At 53.9% G+C, this 13,095-nt stretch overlaps 1 protein-coding gene and 1 long non-coding RNA gene across 3 annotated transcripts in view; both read left to right on the forward strand.

The window, feature by feature from the left end:
• The first annotated feature begins 2,391 nt into the window (after positions 1–2,391).
• LARP4 (La ribonucleoprotein domain family member 4) overlaps positions 2,392–13,095 on the forward strand; it is a 22,725-nt gene continuing 12,021 nt past the window's right edge. The window contains exons 1-9 of the mRNA XM_027699082.1: positions 2,392–2,502; positions 7,905–8,052; positions 9,045–9,203; positions 9,522–9,597; positions 10,107–10,243; positions 10,495–10,598; positions 11,612–11,722; positions 12,079–12,132; positions 12,745–12,954. Coding sequence (XP_027554883.1) covers positions 2,485–2,502; positions 7,905–8,052; positions 9,045–9,203; positions 9,522–9,597; positions 10,107–10,243; positions 10,495–10,598; positions 11,612–11,722; positions 12,079–12,132; positions 12,745–12,954 — 1,017 coding nt within the window. The 5' untranslated portion in view covers positions 2,392–2,484. The remainder of the gene's footprint in view (positions 2,503–7,904; positions 8,053–9,044; positions 9,204–9,521; positions 9,598–10,106; positions 10,244–10,494; positions 10,599–11,611; positions 11,723–12,078; positions 12,133–12,744; positions 12,955–13,095) is intronic.
• On the forward strand, positions 3,119–7,889 carry LOC113975250. Of its 2 annotated transcripts, XR_003536793.1 has the most exons (4): positions 3,119–3,130; positions 3,248–4,178; positions 4,244–4,550; positions 7,519–7,889. It is a non-coding gene; the product is annotated as an uncharacterized LOC113975250 (long non-coding RNA). The 2 variants fall into 2 exon arrangements; XR_003536792.1 differs by lacking the exon at positions 7,519–7,889 and having other exon boundaries at positions 4,244–6,576.

Consider the following 13,095-nt stretch of genomic DNA (forward strand, 5'->3'; position numbering starts at 1 on the left):
GAGGCTGGGGACAGGAAATCCCAGTTTTTACTGGCACCAGCTCACATCAGATAATTTGATGTATAACAAGAGATAAATCCCTCTGCAGCCTCGTTCCACGGAGCTGGGTGAGGGCCTGCTGTAGGAAAGGAGCTTCCTGCTGTGCCCTCTCACCTCAGTGTGTCCATCAGCTCTCTGGAATGCTTTCAGCAGGAGGAACATTTGTTTCTGCCGTGATTCCAAACCCACCCATCGGGAGAAGCCGTTGGGAGCAGGGCAGGGAGCCAGGCAAGGGGAGCTGTCCCTGCCTCTGGTGACCAACAGGGGAGAACCTTCTCTGGGGTGTAAACACAGAATTGGTGCTTTCACCTCTCAAAAAGTGGGAATGGGACCTGGTTGAAGCGTGCTCTGGCTCCAGTGGCATCGCTCCTGCATCTCTCCCTTGGATGCCAGGGAATTGTTGTCACCCAGCAGGAATTACTTGCACCCCATCAGCACTTTGAGCAGGTTGGGAGCGTGTTCCCAAGCTGGAGGTGTCCTGGAAGTGGCACCAAGCCCTTCACCAACAGCCTTTCAATGGAATGGGCAGAACCAACTGCTGGAAAATGCTCTAATCCAAGAGCATTAGTGATAATTTACATCCCAGCAAAGCCTGGGGTGGGGAATCCTCAGCTCCTGAGGGGTATCAGGTGCTCGGCAGGTCTGAAATCGGGGCTCGGAACCGTTTCATGCCGCGACTCCTCCATCGCTTTGGGAGCTCTGTTTGGGAACACTCAAAATTAAGGAGCAGCTTTGGAGCTGGGGATATCCCTGGGCCAGGGGGATGCTGACCTGCTCCTGCTCCACAGGGGGTGTGAGGATTAACCAGTTAATGGTTGCAAAGGGCTTTGGAGATGACAAGTGCTCAGTGCGAGGGCATCTGGTGGGGGAAGGGGGTGAGAAGGAGGAAGAGGTTCTCAATTCCACACTGGAACTGGGAGGTCTCACTAAATCACAGACTCGTGGAATATCCTGAGCTGCAAGGGGCCCTCAAGGATCAGCCAGTCCAGGTCCTGGCCCTGCACAGACACCCCAACAATCCCACCCTGTCCCTCAGAGCGTTGTCCAAACCCTCCTGGAGCTCTGGCAGCCTGGGGGCCGTGCCCACTGCCCTGGGGAGCCTGGGCAGTGCCCAACCACCCTCTGGGGGAAGAACCTTTTCCCAATATCCAACCTGACCTTGCCCTGACACAGCTCCAGCCATTCCCTGGGTCCTGTCCCTGCTCTCAGAGGTACCAAACCCCGCTCAGGGGGATCTGCTCCCACACTGTCCCCGTGGTTTGAGGCTGGGCAGCCCCCTGGGCAGAGAGAGGGTTCCAGGATGGATTCTGCAATCTGTGAAATCCCGTTTATCCTGCTCCAAGTGATTTATTCGATTCCTACTCCTCCAATTTCCTTTTCTTTCACTCCTCTGTGTCCCGGAGCTGCTGCCCGTGGAACACCACACAACCTGCCAGCTGGGCTGTGTTTCCCAGGCAGCTTGTGCTCCCTGTCTAATCTCCTCAATGGACCCTGATTATTCCCTGGCTCCGACTTATCCACCCGGATCTGCCCAGCCCTAATTGCAGGTGATGGTGTTGGTGGGGTCCCTCCCAGGCCAGTGATCCACGGCAGCATCCTGGGGATCCCAGGGCTGGAAACTCCGTCCTCCGCCCACACCAGAATGTTTTAATGTTGTTACAGAACACTTCTCGGTCACCCAAAATAACAAGATTCCCCTCAGTGCGCTGCAGCAAATTTTGTGGATCTTTCCCCCTAAAGCGAAGTTTTTTCAGGGTGTGTTTTCCTGGCAGGAATCCCCTTGGGGCGCAGGGCAGGATTCGGTGCTCGGGGGCTTTCCGTGGGTGAGGTTTGGCCCTTGCTGGTACCTGAGCTGCGGTGTGTCCAACCTGAGGTGGGAGAATTACTGGATGATTTGGGCTGGTGTGTGAAAATGGGAAAATAAAAGTATTTTGGGTCCCGTAATGAAAAAAAAAAACAACCCACCAAAACACAGCGAAACAAACAAAAACAAACAGAGAAAAAACAAACAAAAAAACCCCAAAAAAATTCACCCCTAAAACCAACCAAAAAAACCCAAACAAAAAAAAACCCCAAACCCGAGAATTTTCCACGAACGCGCCTCCGGACCCGCCCATTTCCCCCCTGGCGGGGAGGGGGGGCCGCTTCCCGCGCGCGGCGCCGCAGCCGCCGCGCCCTCTGGCGGAGCCCTGAGGGAAGCGCACCGGCTCCCCCCCCGCTCGCGGGGGGGAATGGTGCGCGCCGGCCGTGCCCCGGACGCGCTCGCAGCTCCCGGAAGAGGCGGCGGCGGCGGGCGGGCAGCGGGCGGGACGGGCCGGGCCGGGCGGCGCGGCCGGAGGCGGAGCCCGCGTGTCCCGATCGCCGCTCCGGCCACCGCCGCGGAGGTGGGGGGGGGGGCGGGCGGGCGGGGGAGCGAGCGCGGGGCCCGCCGGCCGCGGCGGCGCGATGCTGCTCTTCGTGGAGGTGAGGCTGAGGCGGCGGCGGCGCGCGGGGCCATGTGGCGCGGGAGGAGGAGGAGGAGGAGGAGGAGGAGGAGGAGGCGGCGGAGGGGAGGCCGCGCACGCCGCGCCCGCCGCGCCGGGGGAGGGGACGGGGCTGACACAGCAGATCCGGGCGCGGCGGCCGCGGGGCGGGCTTGGGGGGCGCTCTGGAAGGTTCCGGGAGCCGGGGGAGGCGCCGCCGTCGTGACCTTCGGGGGCCGCCGCGGCCCGGCCGTGAAGGTGACGCGGGACACGCGGGGCCTCCCCGGGGCCTCCCCGGCCCGGCCCCTCCGCGGCGCGGGGCGGCCCCGCGGCGCCGGGCCCGAGCGCGGCGCCTCGTTAATTGCGTTAATTAAACCCCCCGGGGGTGGTTGGCGGCGGGGCCCGGCGGGACGGGGAGCGCGGCCCGGCCCTGGAGGTCACCGGGGAGGGCGGGCGCGGTGTCCCCGGAGGCCCCGGGACGGGGCTGCGGTGCCTCGCGGCCCCTCGCGGGCTCGGCCGAGGCGGTTCCAGCCCTTTGCCGGACGGACCCGGGCGGCCGCTGGAAACTTTGCACCGAGTTTTGTCCCGAAACGTGCGCGGAGCCGAGAGCTGCGGGGTCGGGGGGGGTGGTGGCGGCCGGGGGAGACGGAGGGGGCCGGGGGAGCCGTCCTGGGTCTGTCGGGGGGTCCCTGCCTGGATGGGGGATTCGGCTCGTGGGGTTCTGCTTGGGGGGGTCCTGCTCGGAGGTTCTCGGGGGTGCTCTTAACGCGAAACACCAACACGTGCTCTGCGGTTCGGGCCCTCTGAATAAAAAAGGCTCGGGGAAACAGCTCCTCTCCCTTAAGCGAAATCGCCGCAGAAGAATCCCCAGACCTCAGTTCTGAGCTGGGAGTTACGTGGCTTCACCCGAGAGGAATAAAAGTTGTCGTGAGGACGGTGACAGGTTTTGAGGATCTGGGTTTGCAGCGTTTGGCTGGAAGAGGAACTGCTGGGGCCGAGGGGAGCCCTAAGCAGCGGCCTCAGCCCGGGCTGAGCGTGGTGAGAGGGCCCTGGAGCAGGAGGTGGCCCCCCTTGGGCACACGAGGCAGGTTCTGGAAGGGAGATAGAGCCCATCAGCCAGGGAGCACATGGCTGCTGGGGATGTTGTGGCTGAGCTCAGAGGGAGCTGGAGCACATCCCCTCCTCGGGGCGTTCAGGGAGCCCCTCTAAAAGCACCAGCTCCACTTTGGTTGCTCTGTCTGATCTCCTTCCTCTGGTGGTGGTGGGAGTTTCGGTGATCTTCCTTCTGGAAGCCTCAGTAATGTTCAGTTTTGAGTTCCTGAGGACCATCTGGACTTTCTGAAGGTGTTTTTTCGCTGGCAGGGCAGGGGCTGGAGCTCAAAGCCGGGTGTCCTGGGACGCTGCAGTCGGATGCTCTGGAGCAAAGAGCAGCTTTGTCTCAGGATCTTTGGGGGTGCCTGGAAAATAAGGCCCAGGACAGGACAGTGGTGGACATCTCGAGGTTTCCAGGGGGATTTGGCTGCTTTGCTGTAGCTGTAGGTGTTTGTTTTAGACCCACCTCAAGTGGGAACATGGTGATTGTGAGTGGAGCCTTTCGGAGTGAGGGGAAATTGGGTTTTCCTGTAACATCTTTAACTCCAGACCTGCTGCAGTGAGGGCTGTGTAAGGCTCGTGCTGGTATTTATTATTATTATTATTATTATATTTTAACTCCAGACCTGGTGCAGTGAGGGCTGTGTGAGGCTCGTGCTGATGTTTGGGGTCGGCCTCGTTTCTCCCTCGCAGCCAGGACCCGTGTGCTGTTAACAATCAATAATTAGGAATATTATTAAATGCACTGGGGAAAAATGGGCTTGATAATGGCTGCTGGGCCTGCTGGGGGCTCTGCTCAGGGGGGTTTACGTGCTGCTAATCCCATCTGTTCGGAGTTTATTGGGGAAATGGAAGCCTGTGTGTTCCAGGTGGGCGAAACGCTGCCCGGGATGTTTCCTGGTTGGAAATCCAGGGCTGTGGCGAGCCCTGAGCTTTGCTGGCCCTCTCCTCCTGCAGGTGAGGCTCCTGGCTTCCCTCTGGCTGACCAGCCCCCCCCGAATTGCCCCCTGTTCACACACCTCTGCCACAGGTTACCCCCTTCCTACAGCCCCCCTGGGTATGAGAGACTCATCCCAGCCCTTGGAAAACCCATCTGGTGGGAGCGACCCTCCTGTGACCATTAATGTGGGTTTGAGAGTCACCTGGGGTGCTCAGAGCACGGAACTGTCACCTGAGACCTGCTGGCAGCTCCTGAGGAGCTTCTCCTTATCCAGCTTCACACCCTGACTGAGCTCTGAGAGGGTGACAGGGGAGTCCCCTCGAGGAGGTGACAGGACCTGCTCTCTGAGGAGGGTGACAGGTGAGTCCCCACCTGAGGAGGTGACAGAACCTGCTCTCTGAGGAGGTGACAGGTGACTCCCCACCTGAGGAGGTGACAGTACCTGCTCTCTGAGGAGGTGACAGGTGACTCCCCACCTGAGGAGGTGACAGTACCTGCTCTCTGAGGAGCTGCCAGGAGCCCACCCTGTGTCTGAGCCCCCCCCCCAGGGGTGTTCCCTCCTGCCTCTCCCCCCCAGCCAGCACAAGGTTTCTCTCTCCGCTGCCTCCCGTGGCTTTGCTGACCTTGGGGTTTTTCCATCTGCTTACGTTTCCACTTCTGGAAAAGGTTTAGTTTCTCCCCCCTCGCAAGTTTTTTGTCAAATTCTCTTCTGGATTTTTCGGCTTTGAGTCCCTCTTAGTCTCTGCCTGCTCCGGGAAATGTGTCACAAGCTCTGGGTTAAGATTTTGGTTGCGGGATGATTCGAGTTAATATTAAAATCAAATTCTTTAAACCTCTGAGCGCTTGCATTTTTGTCAGCTTAATTGACTCTGGTTAAATACGATTTAGATGTAATTACAATAAGAAAAATATCCTTTGCCATCCTTTCAGAATGAGACTTGGCTTCAATAGTCATTTTTTTGGGGGAATTGCTGGAGGAAGATCTTTGATCCACGTTTGCTGTGCCCAGGGCAGCTTTGTCAGCTCGTGGGTCCCAGCGAGTGTTCCCAACCTTTGTCACTCTGTAAAGCTTTAACTTCATCATGAAAGTTCCCGATAGCAGCAGCTGGGAGGATCGTGCTGCAGCCAATCCCACAGGCCGGGGCTCTGGAGCCTCGCTTAAACAAGCAAGAGTTGATATTTTGGCCTTCTCCTCTGAAGAGCCGCTCCTGGGGCTCTGCACGGCGAATTTCCCGAAAGCTGATGTAAATTAGGGACTTTTTGTCCTCTCCAGACCGTGGGGTTTTGCTGCTGAGAGGGGTGAGAGCGGGGCTGGGTTGTGCAGAGCTGTGTCCCACGTCACTGAGGGTTTCCAGCCCAGGGGAAGTGGCTCAGGCTCTGCTCCAGGTGTGTGTCCCAACCGTTGTGTTCACGGGCCATTCATCACTTCCCAGCCCAAATCTCTTTGGTTTCTGAGCCCTTCTCACCTGCACCTGAGATTTTTGGTGTGTGCCACGTGTGCCTTTGGTCTCTCTAAGGTGAGGAACATCCTCTGCCATCTCCAGAGTTGCTTTTAGTCCTGATCACCTCCAGAAGCGCAGAAACTGCCCCAAAAGTGTTTCACTTTCCCTTTATCCCGTCTATTCCTTCAAATTACTCTCAGGCTGAGCTCAGTGCTTCCCTCAGAGATGTAGGTAGTGAGGCAGGGTTTATTTTTAGAGAAGAATGAATCATCTCCTGGTTGTGTCTTGTCTCATTTTGCTTTGATGAGAAGTGAAGTCAAAGAACTGGGACCTGCTGGGTCTGGGTCCCTGAGTGCACGTGGATGGGTGATGCTGCATCCCAGGAGCTGAGCAAGGTGGAGTTTGGGAGTGCTGAGCTGCAGGGACAGAGCCTGGGGGTGCAGCAGGTTCCTGGGATCTCCTTCTCAGGTTGTTTTGTTGGAGGACAGCTCTGAACTCTGCGAAGGGAAACGCACGTGTGTCCTTTCACCCTGAACTCTTTCCAGCCCTTTCTGTTTCCAGCTCTGTTCTTGGGCTGAGATTAACGAGAGGGGAAGACTGTTGCTGTGTGAATTAATTGTGTGTTGAGGGCTTGAGTCTCAGAGCTTTGCAGGAATTGTGGTCCTTGTTTTGTTTCTCTTGAACCTCTCCTGTGTTTGGAGGCTTCTTGTTACCGGCCTGGGGCTCGTCCTTGCAGCCAACAGCTTTGGCACGAGGTGTGACCTTGGCAGAGGAATTATCTCTAAAGCTATTGCAACTGCTTCCTTATCCTTGTGCTTTGTGTTTGAGGCCTGGTAGGGAGCCACTCCTTAACTTCAGAACCCAGGAGGCCAGGCTCTGAAATATCCCACTCCCTTATCTGGGAGTTTGTGGATGTGAGCTGGATTAATTAATTGGCTTTCACCTTTTAAAGTCCAGCAGGAGTGAAGTGGAGCATCCTTCAGTGGCTGGAGGAACTGTGTCAGTGGCTTGTGGGGTGTTTGAACTTCCTGTGGGGAGGATTTTTGCAGAAGGGGAGTTTTGTTGTCTACGTGGAAGGAGCAAAAGCCGCTGCCCTGTTGGGCTCCTCACCCAAATGCCTCTGAGCAGCTCTGGGAAAGGAACTTTGGAGGGTCTTGTGCTGTGGGAAGGAGCGTTTCTCTGTGCTGGAATCCATCAGTTCCTCTTGTCTGTCCCATTATTCAGCCCCCTCCCTCTAATCCTGGCCCTCGTTACCCATTCCTGAGGTGAGAAGTTCCCGTTCTCCCCCCGACAGGCTGGGACAGTGTGCAAGTTTGGCTTGGCACTTCCAAATCTCCTTGGCTGCGAGTTTAAGGAAATAATTTGTGTCTGCTGATGTGTGTAAGGTGCAGGTGATTCCTGGGGGAAACGGGGCAGGGCTCAGGTAAGTTCAGGAGGAATCCTGGCACAGCGCAGGCGATGCTTGGTTGGTAGAGATGTCACTAATTCCACGAGTTATACAGTTTCTGCTCCTTGACATATGTTTTTTTACCTTCCTTTCTAGGAAGGGGTCTGGAGGAGGGAAAATTTCCCTTTCTGGTGAAAGGGGACTGGAGCATTATGACAGTCAAGTCTTTAAAAGCTTATGAGTTCCCAGAGTCCTGGCCGGTAGCCGCTGCCTCCGCTGATGTTGTCGGATGTCAATAAAGAGAGGTTGAAGGCAACACTTCTAATGGAGGTAGAAACGAAATACTTGGAAAATACCAAGGATTTTCCTGTTTTGATTAATGAAAAAAAAAAAATCACATAGGTGCTTTAATAGCTGGGTAGACAACTTGAGATGTGGAACTCTCTAGAGACGATCACTAAATTCTCCTGTATTGTCTGGCTTGGCTTTCTGGGGCTTCCCCGGCTCGTTTTGCACTGACAGAGGTGTTCTGGTCTCTTCAGCAGGTGACATCGAAGGGGGCTGGCTTGAACCCCAACGCCAAAGTGTGGCAAGAAGTCCCCCAGGGGAGTGGTGAGGCCGTGCCCCCCTCAAATGGCACCGAGCACACGTGGCAGGAGACGGCGGCGGCCCAGGGGACCCCGGCCGAGGGTGAGATGTTGTCACTCATCCCTTGTTGGGGGACATTCAGGATGAGTTCAGCTGGGAGAGCAACCCCTGGGCTCTTGTCCTGGAGGTTCAGAGGGTCAAGGAGGTGGGACAGGACACTTGGGCAGGGAACAGGATCCAAGGGGCCCGGTGATGACCATGTAACGCGCTAGGAGGGAGCAGGGTGCCAAAGGTGTGGAATGGACTCATGGCATCGCTGCACTTTGGCATCCGTGGGCCCTGTGAACAGGAAAATGAGGTCTGAGGGCCACCTGCCATCCTGGGAACCCCTGAGAGCTGGCAGGAGCACTTGTGCTGGAGTTCAGAGTGCCCAGTGTCCACAGCTTGCTCCTCTCCCTCCGGTCTGTTCCATCTCAGCCCCGTTTCCATCCTGACCACGTGGGCAGAACTGAGCTTTCAGGTGGCTCTGGTTTGGCTCAGGGGTAGCTGAGGTGACTCCCAGGAGGCAGAAGATTCCCTGCAAAACAGTTCAGTCAAAGTTAGGGATAAAGAAGGGGGGATTCAGCTTGTCAAAGGTTTCTGGTAAGTCAGCAGAAGTGAGGATCGAGCGCCGGGTTTGTGCTTTGCCCGACAGAAACTCATTTGTCTCTTCACAACAAAGTGAAGCAACCCTGGCAGTGTAAGCGATTTTTCACCCCTTGTTTTTAGGAACCTCGCTTAAATATTTTAAATTTCACGTAGAAAGACTGGTTTTTAGATCCTCTCCCACTTTGGGGACCAGTTTCAGGATCCTTTATTTACTTTTATTTACTTATCCCCGAGAGCCTGGTGCAAACCAGAAGACCTTTGTGAAATTGGAGAACTGGAAAATCCTCTCCAATACAAAGTCTAAGAAATACAGACTAACTTTAGACGCTCTCAGTTGCAGCAGTTTTTGGGTATTTGTTTTAATGTCGGTAGCCAGAGTTTTTCCCGTGGGGAATTATCCCGGAGCTCACAGGAGTTTCCCTGCTGCTGGTGTGTCCCTTTGACAGGTAACATAGAGCTCTCAGAGGACAGCTGCAAGCAGTATGAAGTGATGTATTCCCCGTCCTGTGAGGCCACAAGGAATGGCACAGGAGCTGATGAAGCCTCTGCCAACGGGATCATCCTGGCGACCGAAGACCTGGGATACCAAATCTATGAAGTGTCTGGTGAGTGCTCGAGTTCAACCCCTGCTGTCAGTGCCTGTAAAACCCCCTGCAGTTTGCTGCAGCTGTGCTGTGACCCAGGAGGAATCCTGGCACGTCCATGGCTGTCCAAGAAGCTCCAACACTTGGCCAAGCAGGTGCCAGCGGTGAGGTCGGAGTCGTGTTGGGAGCGTGTTGAGTTCTTTAAGCACCTCAGATGAGCTTTTCCCCCTGGGAAAAATAAATCCAGAGGGATTTATTCTCCTGGACAATGAGACATGTCCTTGCACTGTGTGGATGTGGAACTGGGATCTGATATGGGGGGTGTGTGATCCCTTCCAGGTGACGGCCCCTCCGCCGTGTCCACGGAAGACATCAGGGAATGTTTGAGGAAACAACTTGAATTCTGCTTCTCCCGGTAGGTGCAGTTAACTCAGCCTGGTATAAAGCCTTCATTAAAATCCCTGACAAATATTCCCTGTTTTTTGGCTTGGTGTGTCCCATCATCTTGATAAAAATACAAAAAAACACAAACCAAGGTTTGCTGACGTGCCGTGGAAACCCTGTGGCACCTTCCAGCTGTTCCAGTCCCGTCTGTGCATCCGTGTCCTTGGGGGAGGATGAACCTCCTGTGCTCTGGAGTTGTAAGACCTCGAGATAACTTGGCTGTGTGTCCCCAGAAGGCTCTTTGGCAGATCCCTTTTGCAGGCCAACGTGCAGAGCACCACAACTTTCATGACATTTTTTTAAATTGCTTTACTCTGTTTTGTGTCGATCTGGGATTTGTTCCAGGAGAGAGAATTTGAGGGTTTTTCAGCTGTGAGTGGAATTGGGGAATATTTAAGCCTGCAGTGATCCTGGTGTTTTGAGTCTTCTGGGAGCCAAAGTTCAGGATTTTTATGAAATCACAATTTCATGTCTTTTCAGTGAGAATCTTTCAAAGGATCTCTACTTGATGTCTCAGATGGACAGCGATCAGTTTGTTCCAATATGGACAATTGCCAACATGGAAGGGATTAAGAAGCTGACAACGGACATGGACCTTATTCTTGAAGTTCTGAGATGTAAGTCTGGGGGTTTGGGGTGTGTATCAGTAGGACAAAGAATCCTGGTGCTTCAGAGAGATGGTTCAGTCTCTGAGCTGGTTGTGGCTTCTTGTGCTGGTACAGGGTGACAGGAACCTCCCTCTGCAGCCAGGGCTGAGTAAGAGGCTTTTCCAGACTCCTGAATTCTCCTTCTTTGTTACAAATTCCATAACAAGAGTCTGTTCCTGCCCAGATGTGCTCAGTGTCCCACTTTGCTCTTTGAATTCCAGCTTCTCCCATGGTACAAGTGGACGAGAGAGGGGAGAAGGTCAGACCAAACCACAAGAGGTGCATTATCATCCTCCGTGAGATCCCCGAGACAACACCCATAGAGGTAAATACGGGGAGAAGAGGGAACTAAAGGTTGATGATTTTGGAAGGTTGTCTTCAGCAGGGCTTCAAACAGCACCAGGGAAAGGTCAGCTGGTGTTTAATGTGATTAAACAGGGATATTTTTCTTGTGAACCACATCAATAATATTTTCCGCCCGGGTCAAAACAGCCAAAACAAAAACTTATTGCCATTGTGCCTTCCCATTATTTACTACTATATTTAAACCTTCTTAAGTAAACTCCTTTTTATTTTTTTTTTCTCCACCAAAGCTGAGCTAGCCTGGCTTCTCTGGAAGGAAGTTTGAACTGGTTTCTTTTCGGATCCAAAAATAAATCAGTCCAGGGCATAGCTTGGAATTCGGGCTGAATTTTTGTCACAGCAGTAACTTTACTTGAAGTCAGACGGTTGTTTTGGCAGCAAGAAATGTTGCTAAACATTTCTCATTCATTGTGCCCCAGCGTGAGCTGAGCTCATTATGTTCAGAGGAGGGAGGATAATAAAATTCCTCCTGATACTTGGCGAACAGAATGATTTAGCTCTTTGTTTTTTAAAGTTGTAACACAGGGTGTTTGTCTACCAGCATTTTTAATGAGTTCTTTTAATGCAAACACTGAACAGCTGCTTGTCCCTCTCTTTTTACAATCTGATTATTGCAAAGATATAAAAAAAACCTGTCAAGTTGCCTTGACTTAGAAGTGTTTCATGGAGTCATTCTTGTCTCCACGACTCCTGATTTAAAGCCACACCTTTGCTACCTGTTTTTTATGGAAATATCATGAGATCTTGATTTTTCTTACCACCTGATCCTGCTGTGCTTTACCTGGGGAACTCAGGAGGCCTGGAGTGGGATCTGTGGGTTCAGGAACAGGGAGAGGATGAGGTGGTGCCTGAGGAGCCTGTCAGGGGAACACAAGAACATCCCTGGTCAGGGGAGCGTAAACTTGTGTCTCGTTGGTGTTCAACTGTCCAGCTCAGAGCCAGGTGCTCTGAACTGGCCTGGATTTGTCTCCCCAGGAGGTGAAGGCCCTGTTTAAGAACGAGAACTGCCCCAAGGTGATAAGCTGTGAGTTTGCTCACAACAACAACTGGTACGTTACATTCCAGTCCGACACAGACGCGCAGCAGGTAAGGCCCCTCCAACCCCAACATCCCCCTTGTTCATCCTCCCCCTGCTCAGGGGGATTGCACATGTGCTTCCTGTGGCTGAGAGAAATATTTATTTACTGATCCCCCTTGTGTTGTTCTAAGAGATTACTGGCAAATTCTGGTTAATAAGACCGAAGTTGGGAGATTATTCCCTTGTCTGCCTCTTGCCTCGGCACTCAGTGACCACGACTGGCACTGGAATCCTGAATTTGAAGTGTTAATAAATTTATCTGGGCTAACAGGGAAGCACATTCGTGTTAAATCATGTAATATCCTTTGGGAAGTAAAACTTTATCAAGATATTCTAATGTTGATCTTTTTTTTTGTGTCTGCAGGCGTTTAAATACTTAAGGGAAGAAGTGAAAACCTTTCAGGGCAAGCCAGTAATGGTGAGGCTGCTTTTATTTAGCTGAGCTTTCTGTTGGAATTGTTTCTCTTTGGGTGGTGGGGACCATTTCTAGGGGGGTGGGACCAAGGAATTAGCAGTGGGCTGGTCCATAACTCTTGCTCTGAAGGCTGGAGACATGAATGAGGTCATGGGTAGCTCTGACAAATTACAGTTCAGTGGCTGCTGGTTACTCACAGGGGGGCTGAAACACATTCCTGTGCCATCTTCCCTTCTCCACATTGCCCAGAATCTGGGTCTGCAGAGCTCAGGAGAGGGATCCCTGCCCCTGTGAGTCCTGAGCTGGCTGCAGCACAGAGCAGGCTGGAGCAGAACTGCCTGTGCTGTGAGAGGAGCTGTCACCACTGGAGTCTGGACAGTCCCTGCTGTAGTTTGTCTTCAGCTTGACAGATTCTCCAGCTCAAGCAACGTGTGCCCTCCCCTCTGTCCCACTGCCAGGGTGTGAGCTGGGCTGACTCCTGACAGTGTTTATTCATGAGCAGTAACCATGAGCCTTCTCATCCCTTCTGTTGCAACTCAGTAGGCAGGAAAGATTCCGTGTTTTGCCTCTCCTCCTTTCCTGGCTGACCTGGGCTGGGCTGTTGCTGTCTTGCAGGCCAGGATCAAAGCCATCAACACGTTCTTCGCCAAGAATGGTTACCGGGTGCTGGACTCCAGCGTGTACCCCCAGCCCGTGCAGACCCAGGCCCAGTTTGCCTCCCCCCTGTTCATGCAGCCTGTATATAGCCCTCAGCAGTACTCCATCTACAGCATCGTGCCTCAGACCTGGTCTCCAAATCCTGCACCTTATTTTGAGACCCCACTGGTGAGTCCCACGGGAGCAGCCCGGGGGGGTGAGTTGGTTCATCATCCTGGTTCAACTCCTGGTGAGTTGGTTCATCAGCAGCAGGCTGAGGGGGTGTTCCAGCTGGGGAGTGCCCAGGTTTTCTGGTCAGACCTCTCTCTT

Source organism: Neopelma chrysocephalum, unplaced genomic scaffold (genome assembly GCF_003984885.1).
Source record: "Neopelma chrysocephalum unplaced genomic scaffold, ASM398488v2 Primary Assembly neopelma1_136, whole genome shotgun sequence".
NCBI classification, from domain to species: Eukaryota; Metazoa; Chordata; class Aves; order Passeriformes; family Pipridae; genus Neopelma; species Neopelma chrysocephalum.